General features: G+C 46.9%; 1 protein-coding gene across 1 annotated transcript; it reads right to left on the reverse strand.

Annotated features, from left to right (window-relative positions):
- Positions 1-1,399: 1,399 nt before the first annotated feature.
- Positions 1,400-10,003, reverse strand: MESD (mesoderm development LRP chaperone). Its single transcript, XM_027520994.1, has 3 exons — positions 9,715-10,003; positions 4,036-4,268; positions 1,400-2,740 (listed from the first exon to the last, which is right to left on the reverse strand). The coding sequence occupies exons 1-3, from the start codon at positions 9,919-9,921 to the stop codon at positions 2,482-2,484; spliced, it is 699 nt and encodes a 232-aa protein (XP_027376795.1). The 5' UTR covers positions 9,922-10,003; the 3' UTR covers positions 1,400-2,481.
- Between the last annotated feature and the right edge of the window lie 4,016 nt (positions 10,004-14,019).

The following is a 14,019-nucleotide window of genomic DNA, read 5'->3' on the forward strand; positions in this document are numbered from 1 at the left end:
ATGAGGGATGGAACCCAGACCCCATGTATTGAGAGTGCATGTGCATTAGCCACTGGACCCCTGGGGAAGTCCCCAGAGGCAAATTCTCTAAGTGAATGGACCCCTCCTGCATAGGAATCTTCTAAATAAATCTTTGCTGTCATAATTCTCATTCATAAAAGTATATTGTTTCTGAGAGATCCCACAAACTTGCCTAAGCTCAAAGCCCCCCCCAAACCTTCGGCACTCACCCATCCAGCCTGGTGCTGTGCTGTGCCCCAGACTCTCCATCAGCCTTCCTGCTGTCCTTCCTGTCACTTCTAGCCACAGGGCCTTTGCATGGACTGCTTCCTCTGCCTGGTTACTCCTTCCTCCTGCCTGAGGTCCTTTCTGACTATCCCAAGATCCCTCCACGTCTTGGCACTCTTGTTCTTTCCTGTTTCTAACAGTTGCCATGTCACTTTGTACAGGATTACCATTTGTCTTTCCCACCAAATCACTGTTTCACAAAAGCAGGGGCTGTGGGTACACTGTCTCTGGCACTCAGTGGAGCCCAGCACATAACAGATGCTTGTTTAGTACAGGGTGATGTGGCTGCATGTCCCATGGGAAGCAAAGAGGTGGACAGGCACGTTGTGACAGTTCAAAGGGAACACAAGCTGGGCTGGGTGAAGTGAACGCCCTTCTGTTTAAGAGAGATACACATTGGATCAGGACAGTGGCCCAGGCACAGATGGCAGAAACCTAAGAGGCCCAAGTGAAAACTGAAAACACCTGTGGACGGGGCTGGCTTCAGGCAGGGCTCAATGCAGGCATTCAGCTGACCGCACAGGACTCCGCTCTTTCCCTGCTTCTCCCCATCGCCTGCTTCCTCCTCCAGCCTGAGACAGTTCTCCCCTAGAGAGGGGCAAGGTGGCAACAGCAGCTGCAGCCTCTCCCCTGGGTGTAAGTTGTGCAAGAAACAAAAAACACCTCGTCCCGGGGTGTGTGTGGTAACTCAATCGTGTCCCCACCCTTTGAGATTCCACAGACTGTGGCCCGCCAGGCTCCTCTGTCCATGGGATTCTCCAGGCAAGAATACTGGAGCGGGTTGCTACTGCCTTCTCCAGGGGATTTTCCTGACCCAAGGACTGAACCCAGGTCTTCTGCATCACAGGCAGATTCTTCTAACGTCTGAGTCACCAGGGATTCCTGAGGTGGCTCATGCAAACTCACCCTAGGATTAATTCCACCCTGGAGTAGGGGGCCTACAGGGCAAACATCCACCCCCTGCCCCACCAACCCAGCACAGAACAGAAAATAAAGAGTGCATGGATCATTACATGGAAATCAGAAAATAAGTTACCAAAATAAGGGGAACTAGGTACCATGAGGCCAAAAGAAACAAATATCATCCTACAGATCACTATAAACTGGTGTGTTTGGGGGTTTGTTTTTTTTATGAGAACAAATTAACAGTAGCTTCTACGGGACGTGGCAGTGGGGGGAAGAGGGAGACGTTTCACTCTACCATTCTTTAATGATGATGTTTTCTAAACTTTTCTGAATTTGTTAAAATCACGATGGAAGCTTTTCTTTTTTTTTAACAAATAATTTTAGTTCTTAGAAATGACAGCTGGGTATAAATTCTGTAACTGTCACTCAGAGCAGGCTGTGACACAGGAACAGCAATGTCAGACAGTAACAGGTAACACATCGTATTAGTACCATACAAAATCACCACAAGTTTAGGCACTTTAACAAAGGAACGTGTTTAGAAGCTTGGCTGATGCCCGAGTCACACCCTGGAAAATCATCACATTAGATGGAGCACATGACTCGTGACACCGGCACGACTTTCCTAAGTAAGGTCCTGTTTGGACAGAACCCCTGGATTCACAGACCACACAAAATCTGACTGATATCAAGAGTGCTCCTAACTGATGAGAGGGGTTTAAATCCAATAAATTTCAAGTGATTACTCGGGATTTTCAAGCTGCATGATTTTCTGTTCTGTGTCTCCTGCAGAGATTTGGGATTCACGTGTCCTGGCGTCCTTGACTGTGTATGCAGATGTCGGAGCACTGAGTGGTGCTCCTGTGGCCTGTTTTTAATTTTACAGTTACGGATGTGGTGTCTATAAGAGCCTGATTCAATCCATTTGAGAGTCTTAAGTTCGTCTGATGAGAATGTGGTATCCTTTTGTTTAAGGGAAACAACACAGAAGGCTGCAGGTCAGGCCAAGGGTGCGGTGCCACGGTCCAGCCAGAGATGCCTCCACATTTCAGTGGGAAAAAGTCACACCTGCAGGTTTCCACTGAAAGTGATTTTATGATAAAGGTGAATCTGTCAGTGTTCCATGTTAATTACAAACCCTCTGTCCTCTTACTTGAAGCCTTTTAAACAGTAATTCTTTTGCTGACCAGAAACTGGCCACATGGCAGACCTTTCTCAGCAGAGACGGGAAGCCTGTGTGTGTGTGGTCACCCATGCCCTCCTCCTCTGCACAGGGAGAACGCCCCATCACAGCTCTTCCTTCTTACTCCCAGCCCGATTGTCTTCCTTCGAAGCCCGGGGTTTCGGGTCTCTCTCCTTCTTTTTCTTGCCCTTCTCTTGCTTGGTTTGATTCTTCTCTTTGCTTCCTCCCCCTTTGCCGGGGTACACCTGGCCCTCCAGGGTCACATCGGCACACCTGTCCTGACTGACCAGGAAGTCCTTGATCTCCCATGCGTAGCCCCCATCACGGAGCATGAAGATGGCACGGTCTGACCCCACGATGAACCTGGACAGACAGAGAGGACCACGGTCAGCACACAGTTGGTGCAGGGCTAACAGTTCAAAACAGGTCGGCAGCACTTAGCTAAGAAAAAAGAATCCCCTTCAAATTCTACATGAACACAGAACAAACTGTCCTATTTCCCCAGGCCTAGAAGCTGTTGACATTCACTGTTGGAAAGTACTAGCTGGCTCAACTATTTAACAACTTGGCTCAGATCAAAAGAGAAAGAGGACCTGGGTTGTGTGTGTGGTGCAGGGGCTGCTCATGTGAAGGGAGGTGTCAGAAGGGGGGCCTTGGGAGGCTGCAGATGGGCGGGGCTCAAGGCCTCTCTCAGGGAATCGAGGGGAGGCTGATGTTTGGGTCTGTTTTACAGTCTTAAGTGCCCAGTTAAGGTTTCATGTGACAAAGGCCTCTGCTGACAGAGACTGACAAACACAAGTTTGGATTGGGTCACAAGAGGCCCACAAAGGGCTCAGGAGGATGCTCGGTGACTGGACAGAACTCAACCCCGGAGGTTAACTGCTAGCAGCCAAGCACGTCCACGCTCCGCAGGTCCCAAGGAGCAGAGAGGAACAGAACAGAGTCCGGGCGTGTGTAAAGCACCCCCCCGACCCCCCGCCTCCATATATCAGTGAGAGCTCTGGGCCCATAACCACCACAGCACTCACTCGTTCCCTCAAGTGTCTACTTATGCTCACAAAAGCACTAGCCACCCTAGACACTCTGAGTATTCCTTTTGATTCCTTTTGTACTTCCTGAACTAAAATATTGGAAGACGCTACACTTTAGAAATCGTTATTGACAAAGAAAAAGGAAATTCCTCAAAACTGCATCTCAGGATCATACTGACCCGTGATGACCAGACTCCTTCACTTTAAAGTAACAGAGTCTGGTCCAAGCTTCTGTGTGAACACAGCTACACAGAAGAGCTTCTCCCGTGCGCGGGGACTTCTAAAGGAAGAGGCACACTGTCAGACATCAACTAATTTTCCACCCCCCACAGAGGCTAAGCTATATAGCTTCTTACTCAGATAAAAGAGAAGTTCAAGATACATAGATAAATGGCCTTTGGATCAAATGAGATATGAAAACAAACAAATAAATTTACTGGCTTTGACCAAACCTGAGTAGTCTTCTTCAAAGAAAAATAAATAAACTAGGTAAATAAATGTAAAAGCAGACAGACTAGACAGGAAAGGTCCAGGGCCCTGCTAAGTATTGCCAGGAATGACACCCACTGCATCAACAGAGATAAAGCCCAGCAAAGCCCAGGTTTCTCAGCAAGGCTGTAGTTTTACCTCTGGACATCATAGTTGGCATTGAAAAGGCTGCCCTGCCACAGGCTGGTGATCTCCTCCGTCTCCTTCTCCGTGGGGTTTCCTGACACGGTGACAAACATCATGAGCGTCTTGCCCTTCTTCGTCATCTTCAGTATGCTCTCGGGCTTGCCCGGGTCTATCTGCGAGAAATCTATGGGTGCAGAGGGTCTTTTGTGCTCTGGGAGGTCTCCTTCTTCTATGTCGTCATCTTTCTGTAAGGATGGGGGGGTGGGGGAGCGGAGCGTCACATAGTGTGTGCAGTACAGTCGGCAAAGGCAAGAACATCCGCACGTGAGGTCAGGTGCAGGTTTATGATCTAAATCATAGCAGAAGGGCTTCTCTGGCGGCCCAGCGGTTAAGAATCTGCCTGCCAATGGAGCAGACATGGGTTTGATCCCTGGTGCAGGAAGATCCCACATGCCACTGAGCAACTGAATCAGGACCTGTGAACTCTACGCTTGAGAAGGGAATACCTTCTGATGTGCTGAGGATGAGAGCTGGGTCCTTCCCTTTGGGCGGGGAGTTATAAATACAAAAGTAGAAGAATGCACCCATGGTATTGGGCTGGAATTGGAGGCAGCAGACAGAACTTATGATTTTTTGATAGACAAGATAAAAATATTTAAAAGAACTAGTGTTCCACGGGGGAAAAGCTAATTCTGGCAAAGGAAACAGAAAATTAGTCTGGAACATCTTCTTGTATCAGAAAGTAAGAAAGTGCTCGGGGAATTATGGGATGTGTCAGGATGACACAGAAGCGAGCATGAAGCAGAGCTTGTGGGCCTAATTGGGAATAATCTGAAAATCAAAATAATGACACAATGGTTTATAACTTCCTAAACAAAGTAAGAACTACTGGATCCAGGCCCACAGAAATAAACAAGACAATTAATTACTAACGGCAGAATGCCAACTAAATAAATGTAAGATAAATGAATTAAAAATACACAAAAGAACCAGTTGTTCCTTGGAGAAAAGACTAATTCCAACAAGGAAAAGAAACCAGTGCTGCTCGATGTTACCATATGTGTGATCCTTGACAACATCACAGTAAGTGAAGGAGAAGACCACATATCCACTGCAGGAGTCTATTTATACTAAACACCCAGAGTAGACAAAGCTATAGACAGGAAGCAGATGAGAGGTTGCCTGGGGCTGGCTGGAGGGCTGGGAGGAACACGGGGAGGGGTGACTGAGACCACAGTTTTTTTCTGGGGGTGAAGTAAATGTTCTCAAATTGACTGTGGTGCTGGTTGCACAACTCTCTGAACAGTCCAGAAACCACTGAAATGTACACTTTAAATGAGTGAACTATAAGGCATGTAAATTATATCACAATGAAGCTATTACTTAAAACAACAAAAAAAGAGCCTAAAATGAAACAAAAAGCCCCTATATATCACTACGTGGGCCTCGACAAATCACTGAAGGGCCGAGGCTTAACACATCAACAATAATGTCCTGTATTAAACATATTTTTAATAAGAGAACAAGATAATTCTAAAGCCATGTCTGAAGGTGATCCATATTTGATCTGGCTTCAGCTCCCCAACTCACCTGCATGGCCTTGGACCAGACTTCATAAACCTCTAGGCCTGTCTCCTCGTCTATAAAAGGAAAAGCAGAACTGGGTGATCCCCACGGCCCTAGCAGTGTGGGGCCAACCTTCTCCTCAACTCTGCCACCCTCTCAACTGACCCATTTCTTCTTCATTTGGCTCTGAAAGAGCTGCTGGAGACCCGCAGGAAAGCAAATGAGCTGCACTGTCACGTGGGCCTGGGTGTGGCTCCAGGCACCACTCCTTTAGCTGTGTGGCCTTAGTGGAAAATCATTTCCCTCACCTACAATAGGGAGGGGGGTGATCACAGCATCTCCCTGCTAAGCTTGTCTGGGAATTTAATGACATAAAGGCAAGCAGCACATACTTAACACATGGTGCTGTTACCACTTGTTCAGCCACTATGTCGTGGCAGACTCTTTGTGACCTCATGGACTGCAGCATGCCAGGCTTCCCTGTCCACCATTTCCTGGAGTTTGCTGAGACTCATGGCCCTCTGTAATCCAGCTTCCAAACAACTATTGAAATCACCCTCTTAAAGTACATAGGAACTCCTGGTGGCCAAACTCACAGGCTGTTTCTGACTGTATTCTATTCTATTTCTCCACAATACCTATTTATGGTCTCCTTAGAATACTTCAAGACTTCTAGTTGGGTCAACAACCTAGAATATTTTTATTTTTCAAGCTGATTCCACTAACAGTCATGACATTAACTCCATAGGTTACAAGGACCATTTCTTTTTCATGAAAATATAATTAATCAGAAGTCTAGCACATACAGCAAGAGTAAGGATCTTTTCAAGGACCTTTAATTTCTATTTTATATGTCTGACTGTGAGTTTCAGTTACAAAAAGAAAAGAAGAAAAAACACAGTACCATAGACGTAAAAGAAAAGGTGGCAGCAGAGGTCGAAATGGTTAGATAGCATCACGGACTGAATGGACATGAGTGTGAACAAACTCCAGGAGATAGTATGGACTTCCCTGGAGTCTCAGATAAAGAATCTGCCTGCAATGCAGAAGACCCAGGTTCAATCCCTGGGTTGGGAAGATCCCCTGGAGAAGGGAATGGCTACCCATTCTAGTATTCTTGCCTGGAGAATTCCATGGACAAAGGAGCCTGGTGGGCTACAGACAGGATGAGACAGGCTGGATGGAATCATTGACTCAATGGACATGAATCTGAGCAAACTCCTGGAGATAGTGAAGGAAAGTAGAGCCTGGCAGGCTATAGTCCAGAGTCGCAAATAGCTGGGCCGGACAGAAAAACCACCACCTTAGATGTAGGTGCAATTGTCCAGGTCTTCTCTTAGTTGCACTGCTTCCCTGAGTAATCTTACCCGTTCTATCACTTCCTTTAAACTGAAAGCGATCACACCTTCATCCCCAGGCAGGGCTGGGGGCACAGAATGTGACCAAGTGGCCTTTCCCAAACTCTATGCAGCCCTGCCTTCAGGCCAGTCTTACATTTTTGACTGGCTTCGCCACTTCTCCAATGTTTGTCAAATTTCATAGCTACAGAGCTGAACTCCCTTATTCTGTAAATGCTTTTCTTCCTCCCAGGTCCTTGACAGTAAGAACAGCTACTATCTCCTGAGCAGCTACTATGTCACAGGCATTGTTAATTTAGTATATCCCATCTCAGGACAGGGCTTCCCCGATAGCTGAGCTAGTAAAGAATCCGCCTACCATGCAGGAGTCCCTGGTTCAATTCCTGGATTGGGAAGATCTGCTGGAAAAGGGATAGGCTTCCCACCCCAGTATTCTTGGGCTTCCCTGGTGGCTCAGACGGTAAAGAATCTGCCTGCAATGCGAGAGACCTAGGTTCAATCCTTGGGTTGGGAACAGCCTCTGGAGAAGGGAATGGCTACCCACTCCAGTATTTCTGGCCTGGAGAATTCCATGGACTATATAGCCCATGGGGTCGCAAAGAGTCAGACGCGACAGCAACCTTCACTCACCTCAAGACAATCCTGTAGGATGCACACTGAACTGAGCTGTGGATGAAGCCCAGAGAAGGTGAATAATTGACTCAAGGTCACAGGCTTGACAGGGTGACACTGAAGTACAAACTTTCTTGTCCGGCTCTGCTCCTATCTCCCCACCTACCCCTTCCCCGGCACCTGCTGGCACCTGGTTACAGTAATGTAAGAATTACTTTCGGTTTTTCTACACCAACTGGGACTCATTACCACAGTGGAAGGAGCACCACCATTCCTGCCCCTCCCCCCCGCCCCCCTACACACATGAGGCAGGCCTTTCCCTGCAGTGATGACTTTCACACTGGCAGAGAATGGGGAAAGACCTTAGGGACCCCCACCAGGGGAGGAGGTTACCACTTTCTTCAAAAAAGCACCCTTAGATTTTCCAGTGGCACAGTGGGTAAGAATCTGCCTGCCAAACCAGGGGACACGAGTTCGATCCCTGGGCCGGGAAGGGCAACTAAGCCCATGTGCCACAACTACTGAAGCCCATTTGCCTAGTGCCCCCGTGCTCTGCAACAAGAGTAGCCCAATATTGAGAAGCCCACAATGAGAAGCCCACATATTGCACCTAGAGAGTAGCCCCTGCTCACCACAACTAGAGAAAAGCCTGTGCGCAGTGACGAAGACCCAGCACAGCCAAAAATAAAATAAATTTTTTTTTTTAAATGAGAGATTAAAAATAAAAAAGCACCCAGAGACAGATCTGCTCTCCCACAGAGAGACTGCAATTGCCCGGGCAGGGCTTTCACATTTGCAGTGTCTGCAAAGGGGAGCTAAATTCACCTAAAAGGAACCCTGCAAAGTGGGATGCTACCTAACTTTAAAGATAAGGAAAATGAGGATCACAAAGCTACCAAAGTCAATACATCAGATGGTACTACAACTCACGTCTGAAAGTCTCTATTTAATACATACACCACCTGCATGCACGCTCAGTGGCCAAGTTGTATCCAACTCTTTTACAATCCCATGGACTGTAGCTTGCCAGGATTCTCTGTCCAGAGGGTTTCCCAGGCAAGTATACTGGAGTGGGTTGCCAATTCCTCTTCCAGGCAATCTTACTGGACCAGGGATAGAACCTTCATCTCCTGCACTGGCAGGCGGATTCTTTACCATTGAGCCACCTGGGAAGCCCACATACACACATGGAAAACCACAATATAATAAAACATCAGCACTGGAAGAAATCATCCAGTAAAATCTCATTCTACACATAAGGAAGCTGAGGTCTAGGGTGGAAACATGACTCACTCAAGGTCACACATGCAGTGGAACCCAAGTTTCTGACATTACTTCACCAGCAGTACAAATAAACCAGGAAAACACAACCACCTTTGGATGGGCAAGAGGCAGCAACAATGGTTTTGGTTTGTGAACTTCACCTAAAAAGGTTAATACCCTCTCCCTGCCATTACACATTCCAGCCCATTCAATTAACCCGAAAATTGACTCGCACAATACCAAGTCATTGCTCCCTTGAACGAAAAATCTGAGTTCCACAATAAAAAACCACTAGCCTTTAAAAAGGCCTCCTACCCCATCCAAAAAAGTAAAGGCACGCACAAAACTTACAAAAACTTTCAACAGGCATATATACCAAAATGGGAACTGTGAATCCTTACTTAAAACGCGGGAGAACGACGAAAGCTGAAACGGCGCTCTTGGAAGATAATCCTCTCCATACCCCTCACCCACCCACGCACCCCGTTCTCAGGAGTGGGATGGAAAACGTCTCCCCACGCCCTTCATTAGAAGGGCTCGCTGACCACGGGGAGCAACGCGGAGGCGACCAGGGCACTGATGACAAATAGGGCTGAAGAGTGAGAGGCTGACTCATGACTGGAGTGGCCCGAGGAACGGTGAAAAGAGGACATCGGGATGAACGGCTTGGGGCAGGGGTCGGCAGACTGATGGGGAAGTGGTCAGAGGAGGCACTGAGGGTCAGCGGTAGCTGGAGTGGGTCATAAGGCCCATTGGCATGCAGACAGAGGAGGTTAGGGGGTCAAAAGACACCAAGACGGAGGTGTAAAGGGTCCCAAGACAGAAGAGGTAAGAGGTCACTAGGTAGGGACCCGGGACAAAAGAGCCGGGAGAGTGTGCGCGCGCCGCGGACCTCCCACTGTTCCAGAAGACGGGCCATGTCGGCGTCATTGTAGTCGCGAATATCCTTCTTCTTCTTCCGGGGAGGTGGGGTGGCCTCGCCGGGTGTCTCGGCCGGGCCCTCGGTGGCGAAGGCCCTCGGCGGCAGCAGCAGGAGCAGCAGCAAATCACAGGCACAGAGAAAAATCACGGCGGCGCGGGCCCAGCCGGAGGCCGCCATCTTCGCCGCGCAGCGTCGCCCCGCCGCGTGGACCAGACTTGCGCGAGCCCTGGCCCCACCCCAAGCCGCCTCTTTCCTGGGCCCGCCCCTTGCCGGTGCCTGAGCGGGACACGCCTTCAGCCCCGCCTCCATGGACTCAAGGCCGCCCCCTTGGCCCCGCCTCCCAGGCGTCGGTAACCTACCAGGCTCCGCCCCGTCCTATTTCCTCGGGCCCACCTCCGGAAGCCCCGCCTCCTCCGCCATTTTGGCTCCGCCCCGCAGTCGCCTCCCGTTGGTCCAGCATAGGCGCTCTGCCCAGTGTGGCGCGTTCCTTCATTTTCTGCCAGCGATCGACCTTTTTCCCTCTTAACGAGTAAGTCAGGTCCAAAAGTTCCCTCAGAGCCTCTAGGAATCCTCCAACAGCGCCTCACGAGGCCTCAGGTTTTCGCCTGTGAAATGAAGTGGAGCTGGAAGTTCTGGAAGCTCATTGCTCCAAGAAAGCCCGTTTCACGGTCACACGCTTCCTCTGAGTCTCCTACAGTTTCCTTTAAAAACACCAGTGGCAGGTTAAGCAGCTTTCTCAGAAGATCACAAATAGATTGGGCCCAGTAATTTGCTGTTCAGTAGAAAGAATTCAGTTCGTCTCTCAATATTATTGTCATCTCTTGAAATTGAAAAAGTTGTTTTTTTAAATCATTACTTTTCATTTGTAAAACAACTTCAGTATTTCTTCTGATTTTAACCTCATATTGGCGGCTCTGTCTATTCCTTTTGAAGGTTGAATTATTCTGTTTTTTTGTTTCTTGCTTTAAAAGATTCAGGCCAGAAATACTTTAAAATTCCACGGATTTTAAATGGTTGATGTGCTGACTTTAAAATTTTTAATTGGATGAGAAAGACACAAATCCCTTACTGTAGCTGTAAAATATTCGACCATTGTACAGTGTGTTCTCTTCCACACCAGCCACAATTCTGTCCCACACAAACCAGTTATCACTCTCTAGAATATTGTATACATTTTTCTGTATATTTACAAACACCAAAGTGTCTCTGGAAATGGTTTTGTTGCATTTATATGTGTGTTTATGTCAGCATGGGCTTCCCTGCTGGCTCAGAGAGGGTAAAGAATCTGCCTGCAATGAAGGAGACCTGCGTTCGATCCCTGGGTCAGGAAGATCCCCTGGGGAAGGGAATGCAACCCACTCCACTCCAATATTCTTGCTTGGAAAATCCATGGACATCAGAGCCGGGTAGGCTACAGCCCATGGGGTTGCAGAGTCAGACATGACTGAATGACTAATATGCGACCACACTACAAGTTGGTATACGTATTAGCATTTTAAGGGTTTTTGACTTAGCAATATGACATGAGTTTGACTATACTGCAGTATAGTATCCATTGATTTTTTAAAATAATTTTTTATATGGACCATTTTTAAAGTTTTTATTGAGTCTGTTACAACATTGCTTGTTTTATGCTTTGGTTTTTCAGCTGCAAGGCATGTGGGATCTTAGCTGCCTGACCAGGGTTCAAACCCTCATCCTTTGCATTGGAAGGCAAAGTCTTAACCACTGGACTGCCAAGGAAGTATAGTATAGTACAGTATTAATAAAATGTTGTATTAATATACCTGTACTTTATCTCCTTATTATTCTGTTCATGGGTGCATGCTAAGTCACTTCAGTCATGTCAGTTGTGTTAGTCTCTCGGTTATGTCCGACTCTCTGCGACCCCATGGACTGTAGCCAGCCAGGTTCCTCTGTCCATGGAATTCTCCAGGCAAGAATACTGGAGTGGCTTGCCATTTCCTCCAGGGGATCTTCCCAACCCAGGGATCGAACCCACTTCCCTTATGTCTCCTGCATTGTCAGGCGGGTTCTTTACCACTAGCACCACCCCAATTTTATGCTATTACCAAAAGAAAAAAGAGCCATAATAAACCTCTTTACTTCTGCCTGGTGTTATGGACTGCATGGTATCCTCCCAAATTCTGTATGCGGAAGCTCTAACTCTGGTACCTCATAATGTGACTGTGTTTGGATCTCTAAAGAGGGAATTAAGTTAAAATGAGTTGTTGGGGGTGGTCCCTAATCTAATATGACCGGTATCCATACAAAAGAAGAGATTTGGACACAGTGATATATAGAGGGATCATGTGAAGACACAGGGAGAACATGGCCATTTACAAGCTAAGGAGGGAAGCATCAGAAGAAACCAACCCAACTTTGATCTGGGACTTGCAGCCTCCAGAACAGTGAGGAAATAAATTTCTGTTGTTTATTCCAGCAGTCCCCAACCTTTTTGGCACTAGGGACAAATTTTGTAGAAGACAATTTTTCCATGGACCAGGGGCAGGGGCAGGAGTTTTGGGATGACTCAAGTGCATTTATTTATTATGCACTTTATTCCTATTAACATCGCATCAGCTCCATCTCAGATCATCAGGCATCAGCTCCCAGAAGTTTGGGACCCCTGGTTTAAGCCACCTGGTCTGTACTTTGTTATTGTTTTTCGGTTGCTAAGTCATTTCTGACTCCATGACCCCACGGACTGCGGCACGCCAGGCTTCCCTGTCCTTCACTGTCTCCTGGAGTTCACTCACACTCACGTTTACTGTGTCAGTGATACTATCCAACCATCTCATCCTCTGTCGCCCCCTTCTCCTCTTGCTCTCAATGTTTCTCAGCATCAGGGATTTTCCAGTGAGTCAGTTCTTTGTATCAGGTGGCCAAAGTATTGGAGCTTCAGCTTCAGCATCAGTCCTTCCAATGAATACTCAGGGTATTTCCTGAGTATATAATCCTAATTTCCTTTAGGATTTTTTTTTAAATTATAATGACATTTTATTTAAATAGTCACAACATCTGACACTTCAAAAAAAGATACCACTAATAAATAACAAAAGTGGAAATACTTATCACAGTTAAAACAGACATAATGTTTAGCTGAGAATCACTTCAACAGAGTAAGGCTCTAAAGATACCAGACAATGATTTCCTTTAGGATTGACTGGTTTGATCTTACTGTCCAAGGGACTCTCAAGAGTCTTATACCCTAGCAAACTAACATATCTTGCTCGGATAGATTATAGGCCACATATAAAACAAAACTGAATTTGTAAAAAAAAAAAAAATGATTTAAATAACACAGAGGCCTTTGTGGTTATTGTTTGATTTTTCTCTCACAAAAGCAGCTGGAAACTGAGCATCTAAGGGCTTGTATTTTTGTTCTTTGATCATCTGGCACCCTGTCTCTTCTCTCATCCTGCTCCCTCATACTGGTCTGTGGCTTCCATCTTCAAGGTCACAAGTTCAAGGTCAAGATGACTTTCATCCCGAGGAAGGAGGGAAGGAAAAAAGCCAAAAGGAACACACTTTTTAATGGAGTCATCTTCCTTTAAGCAGCCTATTTGGATGTTCCAGAGCACTTCTATTTACATCACATGGGCTGGAACCTAGCCTTCTAAGGGAGGCTGTCTACATTGTCATCCCAAATAAAACTGGGATTTTGTCATTAAGGGAAAAGAGGAAGTGAAAGTTGAGCAGTAACTAGTTAACAATGTCTGCCTCACCTTCACACTCCTAGGACTATTGATGTTTAAAGGGCTTCCACTGTGGGATGGCTGATACCCTGTATCTATATTTGTTGTTGTTTAGCTGCTCAGTTGTGTTGGACTCTTTGGGACCCCATGGGCTGCAGCACGCCAGGCTTCCCTATCCTTCACAATCTCCCAGAGTTTCCCAAACTCATGTCTTTTAAGTCAGTGATGGCATCCAGCCATCTCATCCTCTGTCACCCCCTTCTCCTATGTATACACTATGCCATTTTCTATTGTCATTGAGCAGAAACAACTCCTAAGAAAAAGTTTTTTTCTTTTCTGAAATCATAGGGGAAATGTCATAAGCCTTCTCCCCAGAGTGCACTGCTCCACCCAGTGGCTCAGTGCCTGTCCTGGTGCAGTCATGCTAAAAAACATGCACAGCTGTGGTCGGTCATGTGCTCTGCTGGGAGGGGTCACCTTGGTCATTCATTTTGCCAGCTGCTAAGTTAAGGTGTAAAAGTGCTGGGATTCCTGGTCCATTGTATCTAATGATAAAGAAAAAAAAAGTCATTTAATG

The sequence above is a fragment of the Bos indicus x Bos taurus genome, chromosome 21 (genome assembly GCF_003369695.1).
Source record: "Bos indicus x Bos taurus breed Angus x Brahman F1 hybrid chromosome 21, Bos_hybrid_MaternalHap_v2.0, whole genome shotgun sequence".
Taxonomy (NCBI): domain Eukaryota; kingdom Metazoa; phylum Chordata; class Mammalia; order Artiodactyla; family Bovidae; genus Bos; species Bos indicus x Bos taurus.

What these genes read in the sequence shown, in the direction of transcription:
- MESD (XM_027520994.1), bottom strand. Translation starts at nt 9,921, where the DNA reads ATGGCGGCCTCCGGCTGGGCCCGCGCCGCCGTGATTTTTCTCTGTGCC. An exon ending in GTCTTCTGGAACAGTGGGAG is followed by an intron (nt 4,269 to 9,714) that starts GTCCGCGGCGCG and finishes CCATCCTTACAG; the next exon opens with AAAGATGACGACATAGAAGA. An exon ending in GCCAACTATGATGTCCAGAG is followed by an intron (nt 2,741 to 4,035) that starts GTAAAACTACAG and finishes CTGTCTGTCCAG; the next exon opens with GTTCATCGTGGGGTCAGACC.